Source organism: Dermacentor variabilis, chromosome 7 (assembly GCF_050947875.1).
Source record: "Dermacentor variabilis isolate Ectoservices chromosome 7, ASM5094787v1, whole genome shotgun sequence".
NCBI classification, from domain to species: Eukaryota; Metazoa; Arthropoda; class Arachnida; order Ixodida; family Ixodidae; genus Dermacentor; species Dermacentor variabilis.
Genome location: NC_134574.1, coordinates 75,571,654 through 75,594,247, shown reverse-complemented (window position 1 = coordinate 75,594,247; position 22,594 = coordinate 75,571,654). Strand labels below are relative to the sequence as shown.

General features: G+C 48.9%; 1 protein-coding gene across 1 annotated transcript in view; it reads left to right on the top strand.

Moving 5' to 3' along the window:
- LOC142586851 (uncharacterized) overlaps nt 1-19,366 on the top strand; it is a 119,978-nt gene extending 100,612 nt beyond the window's left edge. The window contains exons 7-9 of the mRNA XM_075697721.1: nt 124-182; nt 6,550-6,642; nt 19,176-19,366. Coding sequence (XP_075553836.1) covers nt 124-182; nt 6,550-6,642; nt 19,176-19,312 — 289 coding nt within the window. The 3' untranslated portion in view covers nt 19,313-19,366. The remainder of the gene's footprint in view (nt 1-123; nt 183-6,549; nt 6,643-19,175) is intronic.
- Nucleotides 19,367-22,594: the final 3,228 nt, after the last annotated feature.

Here is a 22,594-nt window from a genome sequence, read left to right as displayed (position 1 = left end):
CCGCACATCTTTACTGCATTTAAGTGGGTGAAGGTTGAAAAGTACGCGAGGATCTGCAGCAAAGCAAGTCTGTGTGCTGCAATAAATCTGTGCGACCTTTAACCTATGCGATGTCTCTTTCAGGGAGTTTGACCTAAGGATAATCTCGGAATACGATGGAGAAAGAGTCCTAGCTGAAGAAGGTAAGGTTTCAGAGAATTTTTACCAACGCACCTCTAAACGTATACAAGTTATGTGTATGATCATTGCTTGCTAAATACGAAGACTAGCAAGAGGCTCTGCACCTAAAACAAAAAAAAAATGCTGCAATTGAACAAAGTAAGAATAATCGCCAGGGGCGCTCGTAAAATTCCTACTATCGTTACCGTAATAGAAAACATTAGCGCATGGTCTTGGGCCAGCCGGTGCATGATGAACTCGAAAAGGGGGTACCAGTGAACACACAAGGGTGCGCGCACAAGGAAAAGGCGTTATACAAGGACGGACGCTGGACCTTAAACTTTGACTTATTGGAATTCACTTTGCCGCACCTGACCTCCGACGCATGCGCATCTTCCCCTCCTCCCAAGACACACGTATGGATTTCACATCGAATTGTGCATTACCGCACACGAAATCAAGCTCATTCACATCTTGTACTCCTACCAAGGCACGTGTAGCAATGTCGGTTTTATCACCTTTTACACACGCGCTAGGTAAACAGGTTCCTTGTTGGTTAAACAGAAAGGCGTATCAACGACACAATTTTTTTTCTGATTTCTAATGTGAAAGTCTTCGAAGGATTTCCGCTCATAGCTGATCTTTCCCCTCCATATAGGTAAGACGACGGAACGTTGGCACAGTGTTCTTTTTTATTTCTCGCAGCCACGACACTGAACTGCCAAATTGCTTCTTTGGTCCCTGCTTAAGGATATGTTATGTTCGTGCAATCGCTTATTAGCACACTTGCCTGTCTGGCCTATATAGACTTTACCACATGCCAACATATTGCGGTAAACAACAACAGTCTTGCCCTCGAAAAATACTGTCACGTGTTTAACTTTACAGGCCCCTCCCTCTCTGTCTTCGCTCGTTTCGAATACTCGTGTATAGGCTAGCCAGTTTTCAAGGTGTTAAAAATACAAAAATTCCAATAAAGTCTACTAATGCGCAATCATTGATTCTGTCGGCTCAGAAGTTCGGTTTTGAATAGTTTTGCTTGCTTGCCCTTGCTAACTTATGCGCATATACCCATTGTCTTTGCGATGGCAAAGAATACTCAGGCTGTAGTAGACAATTGTCAGATTTTCTCCTCCCATCCGGCCCCTTCAGTGCAATCGTACATATTGAACCGGAACGCCGGGCACGAGCGCGCCTCGACGGAGTAGAGCGGTCGAAAGCGTGTGTGTGAAGTAATTTTTAAAGAGAAATGGGAGAGATAAGTGCAGTGCCGTAACTCTCTCTCACACGAGGACACCTCAACAGCACTGCACGGGGGAGGGGTATGGGGAGAAAAAGTTGAAGGAGATAGAGACCGGAAGTAAAAAGAAGAGAGCGCCAGGAATAGTAAAAGAAAGACAATGTAGCTAAGCGTTTGCGAGGCCTACAGCCGCGCTCTGAGGTGTGTTGCTTCACAGAATTCCATCAATGCCGGAAATTCACGCTTGGTGATGGAGCTGTTAGCATTGGGGAAGAGTATGCACTGCAGGGTGGTAGATGGCAAGCCACATCGGCGGTAGCATGCATACAGAGCCACCCTTTTGGTCCCGAAGGCCGGACAGTGAAGCAGAAGCTCCAGTGTCTCCAGGCCATCGAAGCTACCACACGCGGGGGTGCCGGATCCCTTGAGCCTGTGTGTGCGCGCCGCTGTTTTGTAGCAGCCGATGCGCAGGCGGAGAAGGAAGGCGCAGTCAGCCCGAGAGAGGCCCGCACGCGGGAGCATACACGGGGGCGTTCCCACCGCGAAGGCCGATCGGGGGGTTGCGTAGTGAGGCTGCGCAGAACCGCTGTCTTGGTCGCGTCGAAGCTCGTCACCGAATCGGTGACGGGGAAGCGCTCACCATGCTTCGCCTTGGCGAGGGAGTCAGCCTTCTCGTTGCCTGGCAATCCGCTGTGTGCGGGTATCCACTGGAGCGCCAGGTCACAAGCCTTGATTGACGATGTCTCACAGCTTGCAGCCAACTTGAACAAGGGGCACTCCGGTGTAGTCCCTGGCCAGCATAGAAAGCGCCACTCGAGAGTCAGTGAGAATGGCCGGTGACGCAATGTTCGGATGTTCCAAAAGGGGGTCGGCAGCGAGATCGATGGCGGCGAGTTCGGCCGCTGTCGACGACGCGGCAAAGCGCAGTCGGCACTGGCGCGTTTCTTAGATGTCCGGTGTCGTGCAAGCCGCAGCACCGGACCCCTCCGGCGTCACCTAACCATCGGTGTCGACGAGTAGTCATCCATCCATTCGCTCGTGCAGTAGGGAGGCGGTCTCCTGTCTCATGGCTAACACCGCAATTCGGCGCTTTGATGCGACGCCAGGCACCGCGATGTTCACGTCGAGCAAACTGGAGTAGTACGGCAGGGAGACGGACTGTGGCGACGAGCAGATGAGCTTTGAGAACTCGGTGGCGCGCTTGCCCATACCCGAGTTCGGCAGGGAGTGGAGTCTGCAGACGAGCCGCTGGCTCTGTGGTGAGCGCTGCAGGCGCTCAATGTGGTGGAGCGCCTGCTTTCGTGCACGAAGCGAAGGCGGTCAGTTGCCCACTTCCGCGAGTGTCCACCCTACTTGGGAGGAGCGAGGGAGGCCGTATAGTTCTCGCACCACCGCAGTACGGTGCGCCATGTCAATAGTATTCCAATTCGCCGCTCGAGCGTTGGTGGTGGGGAGGGCGTAGAGTGCCCTCGATGTGGCCACAGAGTTGTACACGCGCAGTGCGAGTTGCAGCGTGCATCCGTGTCCACGCGCGAGGAGAGAGCGCGCGGCGCTGGCGACTTTCCTTGATTGCTTGCAGATGTGGGAGACGGCCACATTGAAGTTGACACGGCAGTCTATCTGCAGGCCGACGTAACGGATGCTCTTGCGCCATGGGAGAAGGCAACGGCGCAGATTCAGCGGTGGCGCTTCGGAACGTGCTCGCGTGCCTCGTGGGTGTATCAGCAGTGCCGCTGTTTTGGTCGCCGACAGCTGGAGGCCGATGCTTCCCATGTACTGGTCCACCGGGCCGATTGCAGTCTGGACTCATGCACGCACCTGATAGCCGACTTCAGTAGGGCCAGTCGCAAAGAGGGCGATGTCGTCAGCATAAATGACCACCCGTACTTCGTGCGCCGTCGCTTTTGGGATGTAGTCCGGAAGTCCCGCGAGGTCAAGGCTAAACAAAAAGGGGCTGAAAACACTGCCCTGCGGAACACCAGAAAACACTGCGCGGCCGGCTGAGCGCACCTCCAACCCGCACCCGAAGCGTGCGATCAGACAAGAAGGCTCGTGCGTAGTCGAGTAGCCGGTCGGTGATGCCGAGCTCGTGCAGCGCACTGACGATCGTAGAATGCGGCAACCCATCGAAGGCGCCATGTACATAAAGCAAGACGAGGTAGCCGGCCACGCGATGGCCCGCCGCCTGCTCAAGCGTAGCGACAACCTCGGCCAGAGCGTCAGCTGTTGCGCGCAGCCAGCGGAAGCCGCTCTGCTCGGGAGCGAATGCGTCGAGTGCCGCTGCGATCCACTCCAGACGACGAAGTGCCATGGCTTCGAGTGTCTTACCGGCGACAGAGGTGAGTGATACCGGGCGGTAGGAGATCACGCTGTTTTGCGGTTTGCCGCTCTTGAGGAGAGGAACAACGGTTGCTTCTTTCCACTCGAGAGGGACGACGCCGGTGCGCCAGACGCGGTTGTATACCTCCAACAGCGATGGGAGCTACTCGTCGTCAATGTTTTGCATCGTCTTGTAGGTGATTCTATCCGCGCCCGGCCCAGAATGTCGCCTCCGGGCGTTGACCACGATGCGAAGCTCGCTCAAGGTGAAGTCCTCCGTGCTCAGCGCCTGCACCTGCTGCAGAATTCCGTTCGTCGGGAAGTAGCGCAGCGGCGCGAGGAGAGCGGTTTTGTTGTACTCAGGAAGCTCGGGAAGCTCAAAAACTGGGCCATCCGGCGGAAGCAACGGCGGCAGCGAACGCGTCCGCGAGTTGCTCTGAGCTCAAGCCCTGTGCGACCGCGTTGGAAAGCGCAGGACAGCGAGGGATCTTTGGTCGAAAGAGCCGAGAATGCGCCACCACCTTGATCTATTGCGCGTGTTATCGAGCGGCACACACAAACTGCTCCAGTTCTGGTTACTCTGCTGCCTGGAATGACGGCGGCACGCCGCATCAAGGCGATTGTAGAGAGTCCAATCCTCTTTCCTGTCGCTCTTGATGGCTCGATGTTCAGCGCGGCACCGGCCAGCTCGAAGCTTAAGCAGCTTGATGTCGGACGCAGGCGTTCCCGCAGGTACAGAACAGCATTTCATGGTGGCGCCGACACAACGTGTCACGTGAGTCAGGAAATCCGTGTTCGCAGTAGGGGGCGTGGCACAGAGTTTCTGAAACTGTGTCCTGTCGGTGACACGGTAGGAGCGCCTCGTTCCATGGGCTGCAGCGTACGGCTCGAGTGAGATCGGGTAATGATCGAAGCCTTGAGTGTCGGGGCTGCGTCGCCACTCGTAGTGGCAACGCTCACTCAGAAGCGACAAGTCGATGGCGCTCTTCCGTGCACCCCGCCGCACGAATGTGGGACTGCCGATGTTGAGAAGTAGAAGGCCCGCAGAGACGACGGAGTTGAGCAAGTCCCTACCTCGCGGCTCGGTGTGGGGGCACCCCCATGTTGTGCGGTGAATGTTATAGTCAGCCAACACCACACAGTCACCCCCGATGAGAGCGACAAGCGCAACCACGAACGAACTGCCCCATCGACGCACAGGCCGAACATAAACACTGGCGACACAGGTGTCGGCACCCCCAACACGCACAGTCACAGCCACGCACTCGATGCCACTGGCCACTATGTCGGTGACATTTACGCCGGCTTGCGCGAGACACGCGCGAACATGCAGAGATGTGCGGCACCGTCCAGGCAAATGCAGCAGGTCGCAGCAATGAGTCTTGCTGCAGGTCTGCGACTGGCATTCGATGGCGGTGCTATAGGCCACAAATTCGGGGAGGTTAAACTCGCAGGGACGCACGTAAGTTTCTTGTAGCGCGCACAAGTCGTATTCGTGTAGTGAGAGGTGCTCGGCGAGTTAAGCGTGGTGGCGGTGCAACGTGGCGGTTGAAAGGGTACCGCGCCTGCCGCAGTAGCGCGTGAAGCATTGCGTGAGGGGAGGTTGCATTGCTCCGATGCCATATCACCCTCGATGTCGCTCTCGCAAACTTTTGTTATGCGCGCGTTCCTTGCCGACGTAAGCTTTCGCCTGTATTCTGACTGTGCCTCGGTAAGGCCCAATGAAATTGCCCCAAGCATCTAAATGCGCTCGCTTTGCCGCGAGATGTCCGTAACTCGAAGGGCACTCAGCATCGTTAAAATGGACATTGGGCCACCCCAAAATCTCCAGTTCGCCTACCGCCACATTTCAGCAGTGCCAACTGCCAATTTCAATTAGGCCCACCCTGAAATTGAAGTTAGCCCACCCTCAAACTTCAATTTCACCCACTCCCTAAATTTAAGTAGGCCCGTATGCAAACTTCATGTTGGGCAACCCCCAATTTTGAGTTGGCCCACACCTAAATTTCAACATGGTCCACCACCAAATTTAGGTTGGCCCACCCCCAAATTCAATTTAGCCCACTCCCATATTTAAGTTGGCTGGCGTCTAGATTTCAACATCGCCCCTCCCCAAATTTCTAATTGCCACGCAAACTAATTTCAAGTTGGCCCACCCTCAGATTTCAAGTTTTCCCACCTCCAAATTTCTCTTCGCCCACCCATAGCTTTCAAGTAGGCCCTGCCGCAAATTTAAGTTCGCCAGAAATTCAGGTATGAAGTTGGTTTACCGCCAAATTTAATTTAACCTATGTTGAAACTTCAAAAACACCCAGCCCCAAATTTTAAATTGGCCCACTCCAGGTTTGCACTTCGCCCACCCACAAATTTCAACTTTGCATACCCCCCAATTTCATGTTGGACCACACTGAATTTCAGTTGGCCTACCTCCAAATTTCAAGTTGACCCACGCCTACTTTAGGCTTCCCCGTCGTTATTTAAGAAGCGCTATTCATATATATGAGTACTCTACGAGAAGGCTACTTTAGGCTTCCCCATCGTTATTTAAGAAGCGCTATTCATATATATGAGTACTCTACGAGAAGGAAGGGGGTTAACCAAGGGGGTTAACCGAGGGTTAACATTGGTGCACAAGCTCTGCTACCAAAGGAGTTTACTGCAATGCTTGCTACAGGAACGCGCTTGCTAACCGCGCCCACCTGATTTACGGCCGCTACTGCACTAAATCGAACTCCGACCTGTTGCTCAGCGGGGGACTACTGCGCGAATAATCGTATTGCATGGATGTACTGCGAGCCTTTACTGAATGCAATCTGGTTGTGTTGTTTCAGCATCGGACTTACTGCCGTACGGAATGGACGGTTTCCCTGTTTTGCACGCCAGCGACGACTGCATCATTCTGGCAAGGCTGCCCCCACATGGAAGTAAGCAAAATTATGATCTAAGCGCATAGGAAATGGAATGCTCAGAAAAAATAGCCGGAATAGGACCATAACTCCTCGTCGGTGGTGTGTATATTTAAGCTGTGTTATTTTTCGCTTTGCTGCGTATTCATAGCCGGCATCAACAAATGGACCAAGTGTACGTATCACATGAACCTTGTTCTAGCCAAAATAATCTTCACGTGCTATGGAGTGCAATTAGCGGCGTTTAGATAAATTTGACATATGAGGGCCGTCAGAAATTAGAAGTAGCATTTATGTAAACACTGCATCGGGAGGCATCGGGCTTACCATTGCGTATCTAAATGTTAATATTATATATCTATCTATCTATCTATCTATCTATCTATATATATATATATATATATATATATATATATATATATATATATATATATATATATATATATATATATATATATATATATATGTATAGATAGATAGATAGATAGATAGATATTTATATAAATATTGTGAGCATTATTTTACCCCTTCATCTTCTTCGTCTGTGTATATGCATCATGATGGCCCGCGTCATTGTTTTAAGCGCGACGTGTGAAATAAACCGTTGCGGCTTAACAGCTGTCTCGCAAGTGCTGGAGGCTGCTTTCGATCCCTTGGTCATCTACGCCTTCGAGTTTCCCTGGAGCTTCGTTCAGGCCGTCGCTTGCTCCGCCTTTCTGCCAGGATGCCCCAAGAAGACCCTCCAGGAGCCTCTGGCGTCACCGTCTCTGCCCCACCGGCCGTTCCTTCATGGACCGTCAGCACGCGGCAGCGCGAACCCACCAGGTTCGCTGGCCTTCGTAGTGACGCCGTTGATGACTGGCTGGACAATTAAGACCGCGTGAGTGAGGCTAACCGGTGGGATGATATGCACAAGCTTCGAAACGTCGCATTCTACCTCACTGACGTTGCCAGGACTTGGTTTCTCAACCACGAGAGCACCTTGCCTGACGGCGTCATTCAAGCACCAGCTTTGGCAGATTTTTGGCGCTCCCAACGTTCGCTCTGAGGTCGCCAAGAAAAAGCTTGATGGGCGCGCACAACTTCTCAGGGAAACATACACCTCTTATATCGAGGACTTCCTCGCCCTTTGTCGCCGTGTTGACGCCACCATGACGGAAGCTGATCGTGTCTGTCATATCCTAAAGGGCATTGCCCAGGTCGCATTCAACGCACTGGCGATCAAGAATCCAAATACCGTTAGCGATGTGCTCGCGACTTGCTAACACCTGGACGCACTGCAGGCCATCCGTTTACAACCTGTCACCGGTGACGCGCCTCCTTTGTCGGATACCGACCTGAGTATGCCGATTCGGACTCTCATAAGCGGAGAGCTCCAAGCGTGCGGCCTGCTGAGTCCTCCCGTTCTCCAGCCTCAGCCTTAGGTTCCTGGCCGGTGCGACATCATCAAAGAGGAGCTGTCCTCCATGACCTGCGCTGCGAGCTGTGACCCTCCTTCGCCATCCACCTCGTACGCTCAGGTTGCGGCTATGCAACCAGCGTTCGTTCGGACAGCGCCTCCTGCTGCTGCTACTGCCCCCAACCATCTGGCGACTCTGCCACCCCGTCAGCGTGCCACAGCATATTACGCTACCCGGCCTACGCGCGCCCCCATTTGTTATTATTGTGGTATTCGTGGGCACATATCGCGTTTTTGCCGGAGACGACAACAGGACGAACGCCGTGGCTATGATATTTATGAGCGAGCCCTGTTGCTTCCTCCGAGTCCTTACCAGCGCCGGCTCTCCCAACGCTCACTTTCTCCACCTCCAGAAGCGCCTCGCAACTATCGTCCAGGGCACCGCCGCTCGCCCTCCCCTCTCCGACGATCGACATCACCCTTGAAACCGTCCACCCGCAGTCCTGAATACCGATCGGAAAACTAGATGGTGCAGTTTTTGGAGGGAAAGCTGCATGGCTTGCACAGACTACAATTCCTCCCGCGTGCCCGGCCAATACATTATTCGTGTGTGCAGAACGTTTACCAGTCCTAGCATTGATTGATACGGGAGCAGCTATTTCTATTATTCACGCTGGCTTGCGCTCTCGTCTACGCAAAGTTACTACACCTTACAGTGGAGCTCTTCTTCGTGGTGCAAATAATGTTGTGATTCGGCCATCGGCGCAATGCACCGCTAGAGTTTTGATTGACGGGATACCCCACCATATCCAGTTCGCAGCGTTGACTTCCTGTGCTCACAAGGTTATACTAGAGTGGGACTTTCTCTCTTCAGCGTCTGCTTTCATCTCGTGCCGTCAAGGCCTCGTTAACTTGAGAGAGACTGACAATTCCAACGACGTGCACGAACCGCGCCTTCGCTTACGAACTGCTGACTATTGTATGGTGCCCCCTGGTCGCGAACAACTCCTTGCAGTTAACTCTGACGTCACGGATGGTGACGTATTAGTTGTACCGTCAGCCCGTTGCTCATCCAAATGGATTGCTCTGGCACCCGCTTCACCAACGGCTCGGCCACTTTGGCTGTACTCAACACAACCAATGAGCTAATCCTGCTTTCTAAAGGTGCCGTTCTCATGTGCGTCTTGGACACTCAGCCTGTCTCTGTGCTTACCTCGTGTACTGCTGTTCCACAACCACCCGCGGCTATGGATCCGGTCCCTGCTTCTGTTTTCGCTAGAACCATCAGCTCCGATCTAACGCCACATTAGACGGTGGAGCTACTGGCGTTGTTATCCAAGCATAAAGACTCCTTCGACGTCCACTCTCCTGTTCTGTGACAGACTTCTGCGACGGTTCATCGCACACACATAGATGAAACTTCCATCGTGCGCCGGCGGCCATATCGCCTTTCTGCCGCTGAACGCCAGATCATCGATACCCACGTTGCCGACATGCTGAAACGTAGCATAATCCGCCCATCCTCAAGCCCTTGTTGGTCACCTGTCGTTTGACGGCTCAGTGCAATTCTGCGTAGACTACCGTGCCTTGAACAAGATAAACCGCAAATATGTATATCCACTGCCCCGAATCGATGAAGCGTTAGATCCATTACAAGGCGCGGAGTATTTCTCCAGCCTTGATCTACGCTCGGGCCAGTGGCAGATCACGAAGCAGACAAGAAGAAAACCGCCTTTGTCACACCCGATGGACTTCACGAATTTAACGTAATGCCTTTCGGCCTGTGTAATGCTCCCGCCAGCGGATGATCGACATCGTACTATGTGGCCTAAAGTGGAAGATTTGCTTATGCTACCTTGACGACATCATCATATTTTCGTCGACCTTCCATCAGCACTTGCAGCGCCTCGACGAATTCCTGACATGCCTCTCAGCTGCTGGCCTTCAGCTGAATACAAAAAAGTGCCACTTTGCCAGCAAAACCATTAAAGTGCTCGGGCACGTTGTCAGCAAGGAGGGCCTTCGACCCGACGTCGACAAGATTACCGCTGTCTTTCGCTTCCCGAGGCCTCAAAGCACCAAAGACTTGCGTAGCTTCCTTGGCCTACCTTCGTATTTCCGGCGCTTCATACGTAACTTTGCCACCATTGCGGCGCCGCTCCATCAACTCCTTCCTTCTGGATTTCCCTACGTATGGTCGGACGAATGCCAAACTGCTTTTGACACTCTCAAGCGTGCCCTCACGTCCGAACCTGTGCTTTGTCATTTCGACAACACCGCACCCACTCTTCTACATACTGACGCCAGCGGACACGGTATCGGCGCTGTTCTTCTGCAACGGCAGCTAAATTCTGAAGAACGTCTGGTTGCACACGCAAGTCGTACGCTAACAGCTACAGAGAAAAATTATACGATTACCGAGCAAGAGTGCCTCACCGTTGTTTGGTCCATCCAAAAATTTCGGCCTTATCTGTATGACCCCCACTTTACGGTCATTACTGATCACCACGCCTTGTGCTGGTTGGCGACGCTAAAGAATTTAACGGGACGTCTCGGCTGTTGGATACTTCGTTTGCAAGAATACGACTTCGACATCACCTACAAATCTGGTAAGAAACACCAGGATGCCGATACTCTCTCTCGTTGTCCCCTACCACCGTCTTCAAACACTGCTTGCTTACCCCCTTCCGTGAGGAAATCGCAGGGCGCGTCGCCTGCCTCCCCTTCGCTCGCAGCTCTAGACCGGCTCCCTTCCAGCCGTTCTCATACGTTTGCCTCTAGCCAACGTAATGACTCCTACTGCCACTCCGTTATGGAACGTATTCGCGGATCATCTCGGCCACCTAACGCTCAGCTCTGTCGGCAGTTGAAGAACTTCAAGATCGAAAATTCGATATTATACCGGTAAGTGTTTCATCCCAATGGACACCGTTGGGTTCCTGTCGTTCCCCGATCACTTCGGGCCCAGATATTGGAAGCCTTTCATGACGATCCCACTGCCGGTCACTTTGGTTTCCATAAAATCTATGAGCGTATTCACTGCCGCTTCTCTTGGCCTGGGCTTGCAACCAGCGTAGCGCAATACGTGGTTTTCTGTTCGCTCCGCCAACACCGCAAACGACTGACGTCACCTCCAGCTGGACTGCTCCAATCTGTCCCGTGTCTTGAATCTCCTTTCGCAGTCGTTGGTATCGACGTCTAGGGACCGCTGCCCTTAACCGCTGACGGTAAACGATGGATCGCTACAGCTGTAGACCACATGACACGCTACGCTGAAACAGCCGCACTGTCTTCGGGATCCGCCGAGGAGGTTGCAGCCTTTTTCTTGGACGCCATCTTTTTACGGCACGGAGCCCCAGGTCTCCTTTTGAGTGACCGCGGCATGACCTTTCTTTCTAAACTTCTCGACGATGTTCTCCGTGCGTCCAATACCATCCATAACACGACTTCCAGCTACCACCCTCTAACTAATGCTCTTACAGAGCGCTTTCATCGCACGCTGTCCGACATGATATCTATGTACATCAACCATGACCACACCAATTGGGATGTCATTCTACCATTCGTCACTTTCGCATACAACACGGCCACCCAACGCAGTACTGGGTACTCGCCCTTTTTCCTTGTGTATGGTCGCCAACCGATCGCTACCTTCGACGTTTCTTTTTTCGGTCTCACCATGCCTTCGTCCACATCAGTGTGTGAGCAGTTCGTTTCGCGCATTGCCCGGTGTCGCCACCATGCCCGCCTCAACACCGACGCCAGTCAACAAGAGCGCAAAATTTTGTATGATGCATCTCACCGTGTCGTTTTCTTCCACCCTGGAGACGAAGTGTTACTGTGGACCCCAGTTCACGCTCCTGGATTGTGCCAGAAATTACAGTCCTGTTTTATCGGGCCCTACATTGTTCGGGAACAGACTTCGCTGGTCAGCTATCGTGTCACTCCAGTTGTTCCGCCTTTGGACGGCCGTTGCCGTGCCACAGAGATTGTGCATGTTTCGCGTTTAAAGCCTCTCATACGGCGACTCCCGCCATATACAGCGTAACCAGCGGCCAGGTTGGCCACTTCCACGCGCGGGGGAAATTGTGTGAGCACTATTTTACCCCTTCATCTTCTTCATGTGTATATATTCATCATCATGGCCAGCGTCAGCGCTTTTAGCGCGCGACCTGCGAAACAAACAATCTATATATATATATATATATATATATATATATATATATATATATATATATATATATATATCCACATATAACTTGTGAAGCACGATTCTGAATACAACGAATAATGCAGAGGGTTAGAAAAAAATAATTGCTTGGCATTGTGGAACATTAGGCGTCGCTTTGCCACAGCGATAACTCGCCTGACCCCATTTGAAGTGACTGAAAATTATATAAAGGGGCCATTTTACAACTGTACCGGTCGTTTTCGAGAAGGCTTACCGAAGATATTGCAAATGTCGAACTTGAGACAAAATGACAATTTCTTTGTGGCTGATATTCAGACTATAGTGGAAAGTGTAATTTGTGCAGAGGCGCGTCATTTAACTCTATAAACAAATTATAAATTTAAAAAATATTAAATTTATTAAAAGCCATTTAGGTCTGTAACCTTTTGGAAACCACTAACGTACATGTTTAATTCGCGCGATTGAAGCTAGTCGCACAGCCATAGGACAATCAAGACACAATAGACCCACAGCTTCGTGTGGACTTCATATAGTGAGGCCTAAAAGTCTTCCTCCAGCATGACAAAGTGTGTTAGTGATGTTGGCAACCGTACATGGCCTTATTGCAACGATGTCAGGAGCGATCAAAAGCCAGCGCCACCACTCATAGGGTTCACTCCCAGGGTTCTCACTAGTACACATAAATACCCAAGAAAGTGGATGGGTAAACGCCGCCGCGGTAGCTCAATTGGTCGAGCATCGCACGCGAAATGCGAAGGTTCTGGGTTCGGCTCCCACCTGCGGCAAGTTGTTTTTTCATCCACTTCATTTTCCACTAATTTATCGTTTCTTTATTTCATTTATTCAGCACAAGTAATTTCCCCTATGTTGTCCTTGGTGTCAGTGTTTGTTGGCTTCTCATGATATGACTAATAAAAATCGGGCCGCTCGGTTAACCCTCTTTCTTCTCGTTTATATATATATATATATATATATATTGCAAGAAGCCAAAAACCACCCACACTAAAGACCACATAGGGGAAATTACTTCTGTTTATTGAAAGAAATAAAGAAATGTTAAATTATAGAAATGAAAGTGGATGCAAAAAAAAAACCACTTGCCGTAGGTGGGGAACGAACCCACAACCTGCGAATTTCGCGTGCGAAGCTCTACCACTTGGGCCTGCGCAGCGCCGTTTCCCCATCCACTTTCTTGGGTATTTACGTTTCCTAGTTAAACCCTGGGAGTGTTATCCAGCGCCACCACTCACAGACCTTGGAGGCCGATGTGGAACATCCTTTCGGCCACAGGCGTCGCGAGAACGTTATCTTTTTGGTTGAAGGCAGCTGGTTAATAGACCCACACATGCTACCTGAAGGCAACAATGTTTGCGGATTCGAGATCCTCGCTATGTAATAAAGGAGAAGAAAGGGGGTTAACCAAGGGGCCCAATTTTCATTAGTCGTATCATAAGAAGCCAACAAACACTGATACCAAGGACAACGTAGGAGAAATTAATTTTGTTTAATAAATGAAACAAAGAAACAATAAATAATGCAAATGAAAGTGGATGAAAAAACAACTTGCTGCAGGAGGGGAATGATCCCACAATCTTCGCAGTGGTTGCGCTGGCTAACACTCCCAAAGTTTTACTAGGGAACATAAATACCCAAGAAAGTGGATGGGGAAACGGCGCCGCGGTAGTGCAATTGGTAGAGCATCGCACGCGAAATCAGAAGGTTGTGCGATCGTTTTCCAACTGCGGCAAGTTGTTTTTCATCCACTTTCATTTCCATTAATTGAACATTTTGTTAGCGTTGTCGAAGGCTTTAGCGTAACCTAAAAGGATCCAATCGGTTATCAAATTTTTGGGAAAAGCTCCAAAAACCTCGTCATTATTAGAGCAACTGCGTTTCACAAGAGAAGTGCTTCCTGAAACCGTGTTGACAAAGAGAAAAAACACTTGATTCAAGGAAAGATACGAAGTTTCAACAAATGTTGTGCTGGAGAAGTTTGCAGGGTACACTGGTTTGAGGCAGAATGGGTGTCACGTGATTTCTAAACCCACCTTTCCATCATCTGGCAAAATATAAGTCTGTAAAGACTGCCAATAGAGTTCAACAAGAATGAAAGAAGAGTAAACCTTTGCATTGTTAAGAACTGTGAGTTTATGTTGTCATTACCTGCAGAGCGAGACAACATTAAATTTTCTTGAACGGTGTCACTGCAAGAGCTCGGCATAAGGTCAGTGATGAAATTGGCAAGTTTGTTATTTATAGCTGAGGAAATGGCGTTTTTATAATCTCTAATAAATTTGGCCTGCTTCTTGTGAGGCATACAGTCCTCAATACTTAAGGTAATAAAGCAATGATCGCTTAGGCCGAGCAAAAAGACCTAGAGGTGAAACGAGTTCTGGAGTTGTCGTAAGCAGCAAATGTAGCACATAGCAGAATGAGGTGAGCGACGGGTAGGCTGAAGGAGAAGTTGCCTAAGGTTGAATCCCAGGCAAATATTTAATAATGACAAACATTCCGTCGAATTTGCCGCGAAGCTTGCCGGGTCAGTAGTCCAATTAATAGCAGGTAACTGAAAGTCCCCGAAAATAAATAAAGGGCAGTTTGAAATTGCATAGTTAGCTTATTTAAGACATCATGTAAGTCGTGACAAAATGCGGTAGAAGACATTGGCGGTCTGTAACATACGCTGAAGATCAACCTTTTATGCCCTATAGATATACATGCACTCAAATTTTAAGTTACTGTCCACCATAACATTAAGAAATACGGTATCCCGGACAGCTATTAATACATCACCACCTGGATGACCAGTAGAGTGAGAACGATAAAATTTGTACTCCGATTCGCTATGCAGTATTTCATGGTTGGAGTTTGCACACTAAAGCCACGTTTCCGTTGGTAGTACAACATCCGCGGAACATGTGTCGATTATCGGCGATAGTCTATCGCATTTGTTACACAGACTGCGTTCACTGGAAGCCAAGAAGGACAGCTGGCTGGATGGGTGCGTTCATGCTAGCTACGTGTATTGTGCGCGTGAGCTGCCGGCACTTGAGGCAGGGACGCAGGGACCATTATCAATGTTAGCGGTATTGCATGCCTCGTGAGTGTCAAATTCGCACACGCGGTCAGTAACATGTCAATACAGATATGGAATGTTGTTAACATATAATTTGTTTACGCGTTGTGAGAATGGTTGTCCAGAGATTTACCAAATTCAAGCAGCCTTTTCCGGGTGTTTCGAGCTGCCCTAAAGAAATATTCGCTAACAGAAACCTTTGAAGACCGATACTTCTCCTGAGAAAACATGTTATCTTTTAGCTTCGGTGATGTAAACTTAACAATAATAGGTTGGCACTTATTTGATACATAGGAGCCGAGCCTGTGGGCGCGTTCTATTGCGTCAACGGATAGGTTAAAATCAAGCTTTTTCGATATAATGTCTGTTATATTTTTTTTTACTCTGTGCCCTTTATTAGAAGCACCTGCCGGCAATCTCGTAGAAGGTCAAATTATCTCGACGCCACCTGTCTTCCAACTCGTAAATTGAGGAATTAAGTGCAGTCGTCTCGTTTCTTACGGCCGTACTTACTATTTGCGGAAGGTCAGGAACATGATGACCGGAATTCAATGACCATACCGTTGATTTCACTGTGGCTTACCTGGTAGAAACATCGATTACTTTCTGTTATAGTAAAGTTTGATTGGTTTGGACTTGGTTTATTACACCAAGAAGCGCCGCTTGACCAGAGTCAACTTTGGCAGAAAGGCTAGAAATTGGTGCTAGCATCTTCTGTTCCGGACCTGGGTTTAGTTCTATGTGCCCGGTCAACAACAACCTAAGGACATGAATGCAGTCAAAAACATTTTCATGGATAAAACTTGGTCCAGCGAGGAGCAGCAGCCTTATATTATTGGAACGCTTCCAGTTCAAACACGGGCAAATACCAACCTGCACAATTAAGCAGAAAAAATTCAAAACCGGCACCACGGCTGCCGCTCCGTCCTGGCCACTGATGGGGACAGACGACGGCCGGGCGTTTAAATCAGCAGCAAGTGGCGACGTCGACGAGGGTACCTGCTGGTGCAAGAGGTGAAATGCGAGCTTCCGAACAGCTGCGGCTAGAGCGGAGGGCTCAACAGCGGGAACGGCGAAAAAGTGGATCGTTGATGTAGTCCGATTCGTTGGCGCCGTAGAAGCAGCGCATGACCGCGCAAAGGCGAGGTGAGATCGGCACAATGAAGCAGAAAAAGTTAACAAGCAGTCTTTTGGCTGCCACTCCTTCCTGGCCACAGAAGGGCAAAGACGACGGCCGCGTGTTTAAATCAGCAGCGAGTGGCGACGTCGACGATGGTACCGGCTGGTCCAAGAGGTGAAATGGGAGCTTCCAAACAGTTGCGGCGGGAGCAGAGGACTCAACAGCGGAAACGGCGATAAATTGGATCGTTGACGTAGTCCCATTCATTGGCGCCGTAGAAGCAGCGTATGACCACGCGAAGGAGAGCTGAAATCTGCACAATGAAGCAGAAAAAGTTCACAACCAGTCCTGTGGCTGCCGCTCTTTCCTGGCCACTGATTGGGAGAGACGACAGCCGGCCGCTTAAATCAGCAGCGAGTAGCGACGTCGACGATGGTACCAGCTGGTCCAAGAAATGAAATGGGGGCTTCCAAACAGTTGCGGCTGGAGCAGAGGGCTCAACAGCGGAAACGGCGATAAAGTGGATCGTTGACCTTGTCCCATTCGTTGGCGCCGTAGAAGCACTGCATGACCGCGTGAAGGCGAGGCGAAATCTGCACAACGAAGCAGAAATATTCACAACCAGTCCTGTGGCTGTCGCTCTTTCTTGGCCACTTTCCTGGGTTAGCAGCAAATAGTTCCAAAATATCCATTTCCGCTTCTTCAACTACCCTTGCAGTGCTGTGTCGCTTTCTTGTGAAGCAACGTGTCACTCGAAGGACTTCGCACGTTCTAAGTATTGTTGACGGACTAGGGCGTTCTTCACAATGCGACATCCCGAATATCTTGGTTGCCTTCCTTTTCTCGCCGTGCGCCGCCTCTAAAGCCAGGATCATTTTAACCTTCTGATCGTTACTGATGGGCAAGGCTGTCTTCTTAAAGAGCAGGTCATGGGCGTGTTATGTGTACCGTTGAGATCTCCCGGTATCAACTATGCACTGGCACGTCAAGCAAAAAGGATTGACGTAATCGCAAGCAGGATATGTTGGCCCTACATATACGCCAACACGCATTAGACGGACATAGCCTGCCTAAGGTTTGTTTGTGTTGCTCATGGGAACAACCAAAATCAAGAAAGGGGCTGACAGATGGAATAGCACACTGTGGTATAAAGTTTTTAAACAGGGATAAGATGCCTCAGAAAGTCTGGCCAACGTTTCGATAGGAGGACCTATGGTAGTCCCACACGCGGTCTAAGCGGCCCTGCAGGGTGGTGGGTTCCGCGGCCAGCAGCGTCAAATCATCGGCGTAGGCAAGGATGTTGTGCTGCCTATCGCCTACTTGACGATCGCCTTTGACGAAGGTAGGTCCTCCTATCGAAACGTTGGCAAGCCTTTCCGAGGCACCTTGTCCCTGTTTACAAACTTTATACCACAATGGCAACAACAGGAACACACATTCCGGGCGCGCCTATCTACAGAATAAGATGAGCGCGCAAAATTAGTCCCAAGTGAAGCGTCAAAATTTCCCTGCTTCTAAATCGCCCCTACTGCTCCGCTAAGCTTATCAATGCGTCAGCGGCGTGTTCTCATGATGCAGCGAACATCACGTCGCGTGAAGCCCTGTATCGAGCTGCCGGCGCCGGTAAAGCCGTTCATCCGTGGCTATTTCCTTGGGGGCGCTTTAGTAGCGGCACGCGAGCGCGTTTCTATTTCGAACTTTGAATCTCTCACGTGCTTTTGTTTTTTCTCAGAAAAACCAGGATAGGATACCAGAGCAGGATACACATGCTTGATTCGGAGGTTATTTGTGGTCCCTACAACTTTGTAATTTATATGTTGGCAATTCAAGGAATAATTAAAAAGTTCGCTAATTAAAAGCGATTTTTAATACTTTGTGATGAGAAATATACTGGCTGTAAGCAAACACCACTACGGCTACCATGCAGTGGTTACTATTTCTCTGAAGCTCTTGGTTTTAATTTAAATCGTGGTCCACGTTAACAAGGACATTCCAGACGCACGCACGCACGTACGCGCACATGGTTATATCTACTTTTTTAACCAGCAGGCGCGCTGTGTCCATTCTTGTGACAGTTTCCAGTCAGCTGCCTTTTCCCTTCTGCTTCTGTCTGGTTTGTTGATGTGCTTTGCAATCAAATACTAAATGAAATATTTATGAAGATGTAACGCACAGTGGCGACCTGTCTTATACAAAGCACACGGTCGGCCACCAAGCATCGTTTGCAGTTCTTAAACGCGTTCCCAGATGCACTCACTTGTCTTTTTTGCTTAACCCAAGCACAAGGCGTACATGATAGTATCACGGCGAAGGCATGAATTAGTGTACTTCAACATATAAATGTTACAACTTGTTTCTACACGACCTGTGCCGGTGCCGACGCCGAGGGTGGTACAGTATAGGGAACGCATGCGTGCCCTGGATTTTTGCAATTGGTTGCCATGCGACATGACGTGAAGCAAAAGAAAACAAATAAATAAATTATGGGGTTTTACTTGCCAAATCCACATTCTGATAATGAGGCACGCCGTAGTGAGTACTCCGGAAATTCCGACCACCTGCACCTGCACCTAAATCTATTGCACCTCTATTCCATTAAAATCAATGTTAATGTTGCGGAAGTTGTGTGTAACGAGCATTTGTTATATACTTTTAGTACTCTTGAAAATATTCCTCTCGTCTCCTAATAAGTCTGATTCCTAGCTGATGCTTCATAAGGCGCATTATTGCGGCGTTATTTTACACGCTTCCTTCTTTATTCCAGAGTTAACGGAATGTACCTACTGGGTCCGCAGGAGCGTTGTCGGAAATCGCAATTGGCGTTGTGACTTCATATTTGATGCCTTTTGCAAGAGACCAGCGATTGTAGTAAACAAAGACAACCTACGCACTTGTAATTAAACGCATGAAAACTTTCATAGAAATAAATTGTGCCTTCTTCAAATCCACCTGTAATCTGGTCTTTCAGAGATTTCAAGCGATCACAGATGGAACGACTTTTTTTAAATGCTGTGTAAGAGAAGACACCACAAGTATTTTGAAGTTTGAAGTTTATTTCTTTCTTCATTACAGAAAGAGGAAACAATAGCTAGAGGCCATATGGCCTGACAGGGGCTCTTGCTTCTCAGCGCGTTCGGCTTACATGATGATTGAATGTACGAAAAAAGTAAATATAATAAGAAACGAGCAAGTACGATGTAGAAAATACAAATAAACAAGATAATGTGTACATTAAACAATGACTATGTGAAGAAACATTTATGCTTCAATTTTTGTTTGTACATTCATATTACAGCGCAGATTAAGGCATACATATATAATGCATAAAAAATTTTAGTGCGATAGCATTTTATGTATAAATAATTTGATTGTGATATGAGAAGGTTTTTTTATACATTGCTTAAAATGGGGTATATAGAAATCATTTTTTTGCTCAACGATGCTTATAGTCTTAGTATTTGATAGTTTATATCCTGTTGTCCGTAGTTAGTATGGGTGAATGGTATTTTTCTGATTTGATAACGCAATACGAATTCGAAAAGCGGAATTTCGCTCTAGAATCTGGCTACACCTATTTATTTCGTTGTATTTTTTTCAAGTCACAGGTGTAACGCAATCCGACAAGCGCAACAAGCTAAAACGGCTTTCGTAGGTTCCATATCAGATTCAGCAGCACACAAGGATTATGTATGAGCAAACCTTAGTAACTCTGCTTTAAGGGCGGCCAGCGAAATCGTTTATCGAAACCTGAGACGCACACTGGAGCATCTGCGATGGCTATAGAATATGCCACCAAATAAACTATTGAAGGACGCCTAGTAGAACCCAATCAGAGCATGTAATCAGGCTAGCTCCTGACCCATCATGCAAAGTCACGGCACGGAACCACATTTTGTGTTTTACGATGTACCACCAGCTGCAACAAAGCAAACTTTATTCAATTAAAGTCAAGGTAAATGTTGTAGGAGTTACACGTAGTAAGGATTTCCTATACACTTTTCGCACATTAGAAAATATTCCTCTCGCCACCTAATAACATCTGTTCCATCCTATTTTAATGCATATGTTTATTATAAACCTTAGCTGCCGCTTCAGGAATTAGGAACGCGCATGAGAAGTTCGCAACGCGCATGAGATATTCGCAACGCGCTGGACCGAGCTCCGTTGGCTGGAACTTTAAACGCTGGTATTAAGTAATCGGTTGCTGATCCGTTTTTTTATAAACCTTAGCGCACGAAAACAACGTAAAAAAATTGAAAGGACTCTCAGAAGTGTACTAGCGGTCAGCCTGCAGTGTGCTTCGCATAACTTCGATTCCGCAGTGCGTGGGATCTGCATAATGTATTTCGAAGTGTATCGTGCAGTGTCTACGATGTCGACAAAACCGTAGAACATATTCGGATCTACTCAGCTTCTTTTCACAATAAAAGACAAACATTGTGTGTGCCTCTTCAAGCTTATGGCACAGCAGGAGGGATTACAGGCACAACCAAGAGCACTGCTGCACTTTTTCTTGAAGATGTCTCAGCTTAGAATCAAGTGGTTCCCGGCGCAAGCGGGCAACGATGCGTCGGAGAAGCACGATAACCACAACGAGACGGCACACGCAGTGGCGCGAGCACTAACCAACCACGCCGCTACAAACGACCATCCAACATGGTGTAGTGCCAAGGACCACATAGCGACGTTCTACGAACTTACACAGTTTGACCGCCTGGCTCGACGGACTTTCCCACCCCCGCACCGGGGCTGAGCCAAGCGAAGGCGGTGCTGTTCAGACAATTGCAAACTGGTTCCTTACCCACCCCAGTGTTAATGAATCATCTGTACCCGAAATTATATGTGAGTGATGTATGTCGCGTGTGCGAGCGGGAGAGGGCCACACTGACCCACATTCTGTGGGATTGCACCAAGTTCCCCGGCGAAGCTTCAACAAGTACAACGATTCCGCCGCGACTCGCGGTTGCGGCGGAATGCTACGACCACGAAAGCCAAACCTGGGCCGTTCAGCAGGTCTCGGCGGCTCTAGAAAGACAAAGGCCGAGCGAAACCGACGGAACGTTGCCGCTCAGGGCGACCTACCACGGGGGTAACACGCGCTGGAGTTGAGCAGAGACCACCCGCTGAGAAGACGTCAGGGCCCGCGGCGCGGCGCCATTTAGTCATGGTGTCGTTCTGCAGGCGACTAAATAAAGTTGTTTTTCTCTCAGCTTAGCGACAGCCTTTAATGTCGCAGTGAACGCTGTGGTCAAACCTGGTTAACCTTCCTACCTTTCCTTTCCTTTTTCTTCGCTTCTTTCTTCTTTGCGCGGTGCCCGTGTGGTAGCCCTTCAAGGTTGGCGTCTGACATAGGTGAAAGGGAGCCTCAAAGCATTGATTGTTCCATCGTATTTGATTATTCCATCCTACCAGAGTCTTTTGGAAATTCAGTAACTCTGCTAATACACTGAACGTGTGTGCATGCATATGCGAACTCCCGCTCGGGAATTTTTCTCGTGATGAAGGATCGGTCAATGTTGGCGTCTATGGGCTGTAGACGTTGGCGTCTATGGGCCTACGACGTCACTGACAGCGGGAAAAGCGAGTCGTCCACGAAAGCCGCAAGAAATTTTTTATGACAGATGGTGGGCTTTATGCGAATCAGAGAACATGAAAGTTTAATCTTAAGGGTATCATTTCGCGGAATCACGTTTTTTTCTTTGCGCCGTTTATCGAGCTCCGGATACTAGCGATGCCCTTCTGGATAAATTATGCGATCATTTTCTAAAACTGTCCGGTAGAAACCTAATTGTTAATACCTTAATCCTAACCTTAATACCTTAATATTAAACCTTAATATTAAGGTTTAATACTTTAAACCTTAATCTGCCCTCTATTAACCGGAACCGTTTCCAGTACGGCTATTCCACTAGCAGTGACATTCTAGTGGATATTATGTATTCTCTTAATCTTGAGCAAATTGTAAAACACCGAACTCGAGGAAATTCAATTCTGGATGTGTTATTTATTACCGAAATGTTAGCAATGAAACTGTTCTCGTGGAACCTGAAATTTCGACCATAATTTATTATTTCTTATCTGGACTAAAAAGCTGTTTAATACAGGAACATGTCTTCATCGACTGCAATTATAGATTATAACAAGGCTGCTGACGCAGCCATATTTGATTATTTGGACGCGCAT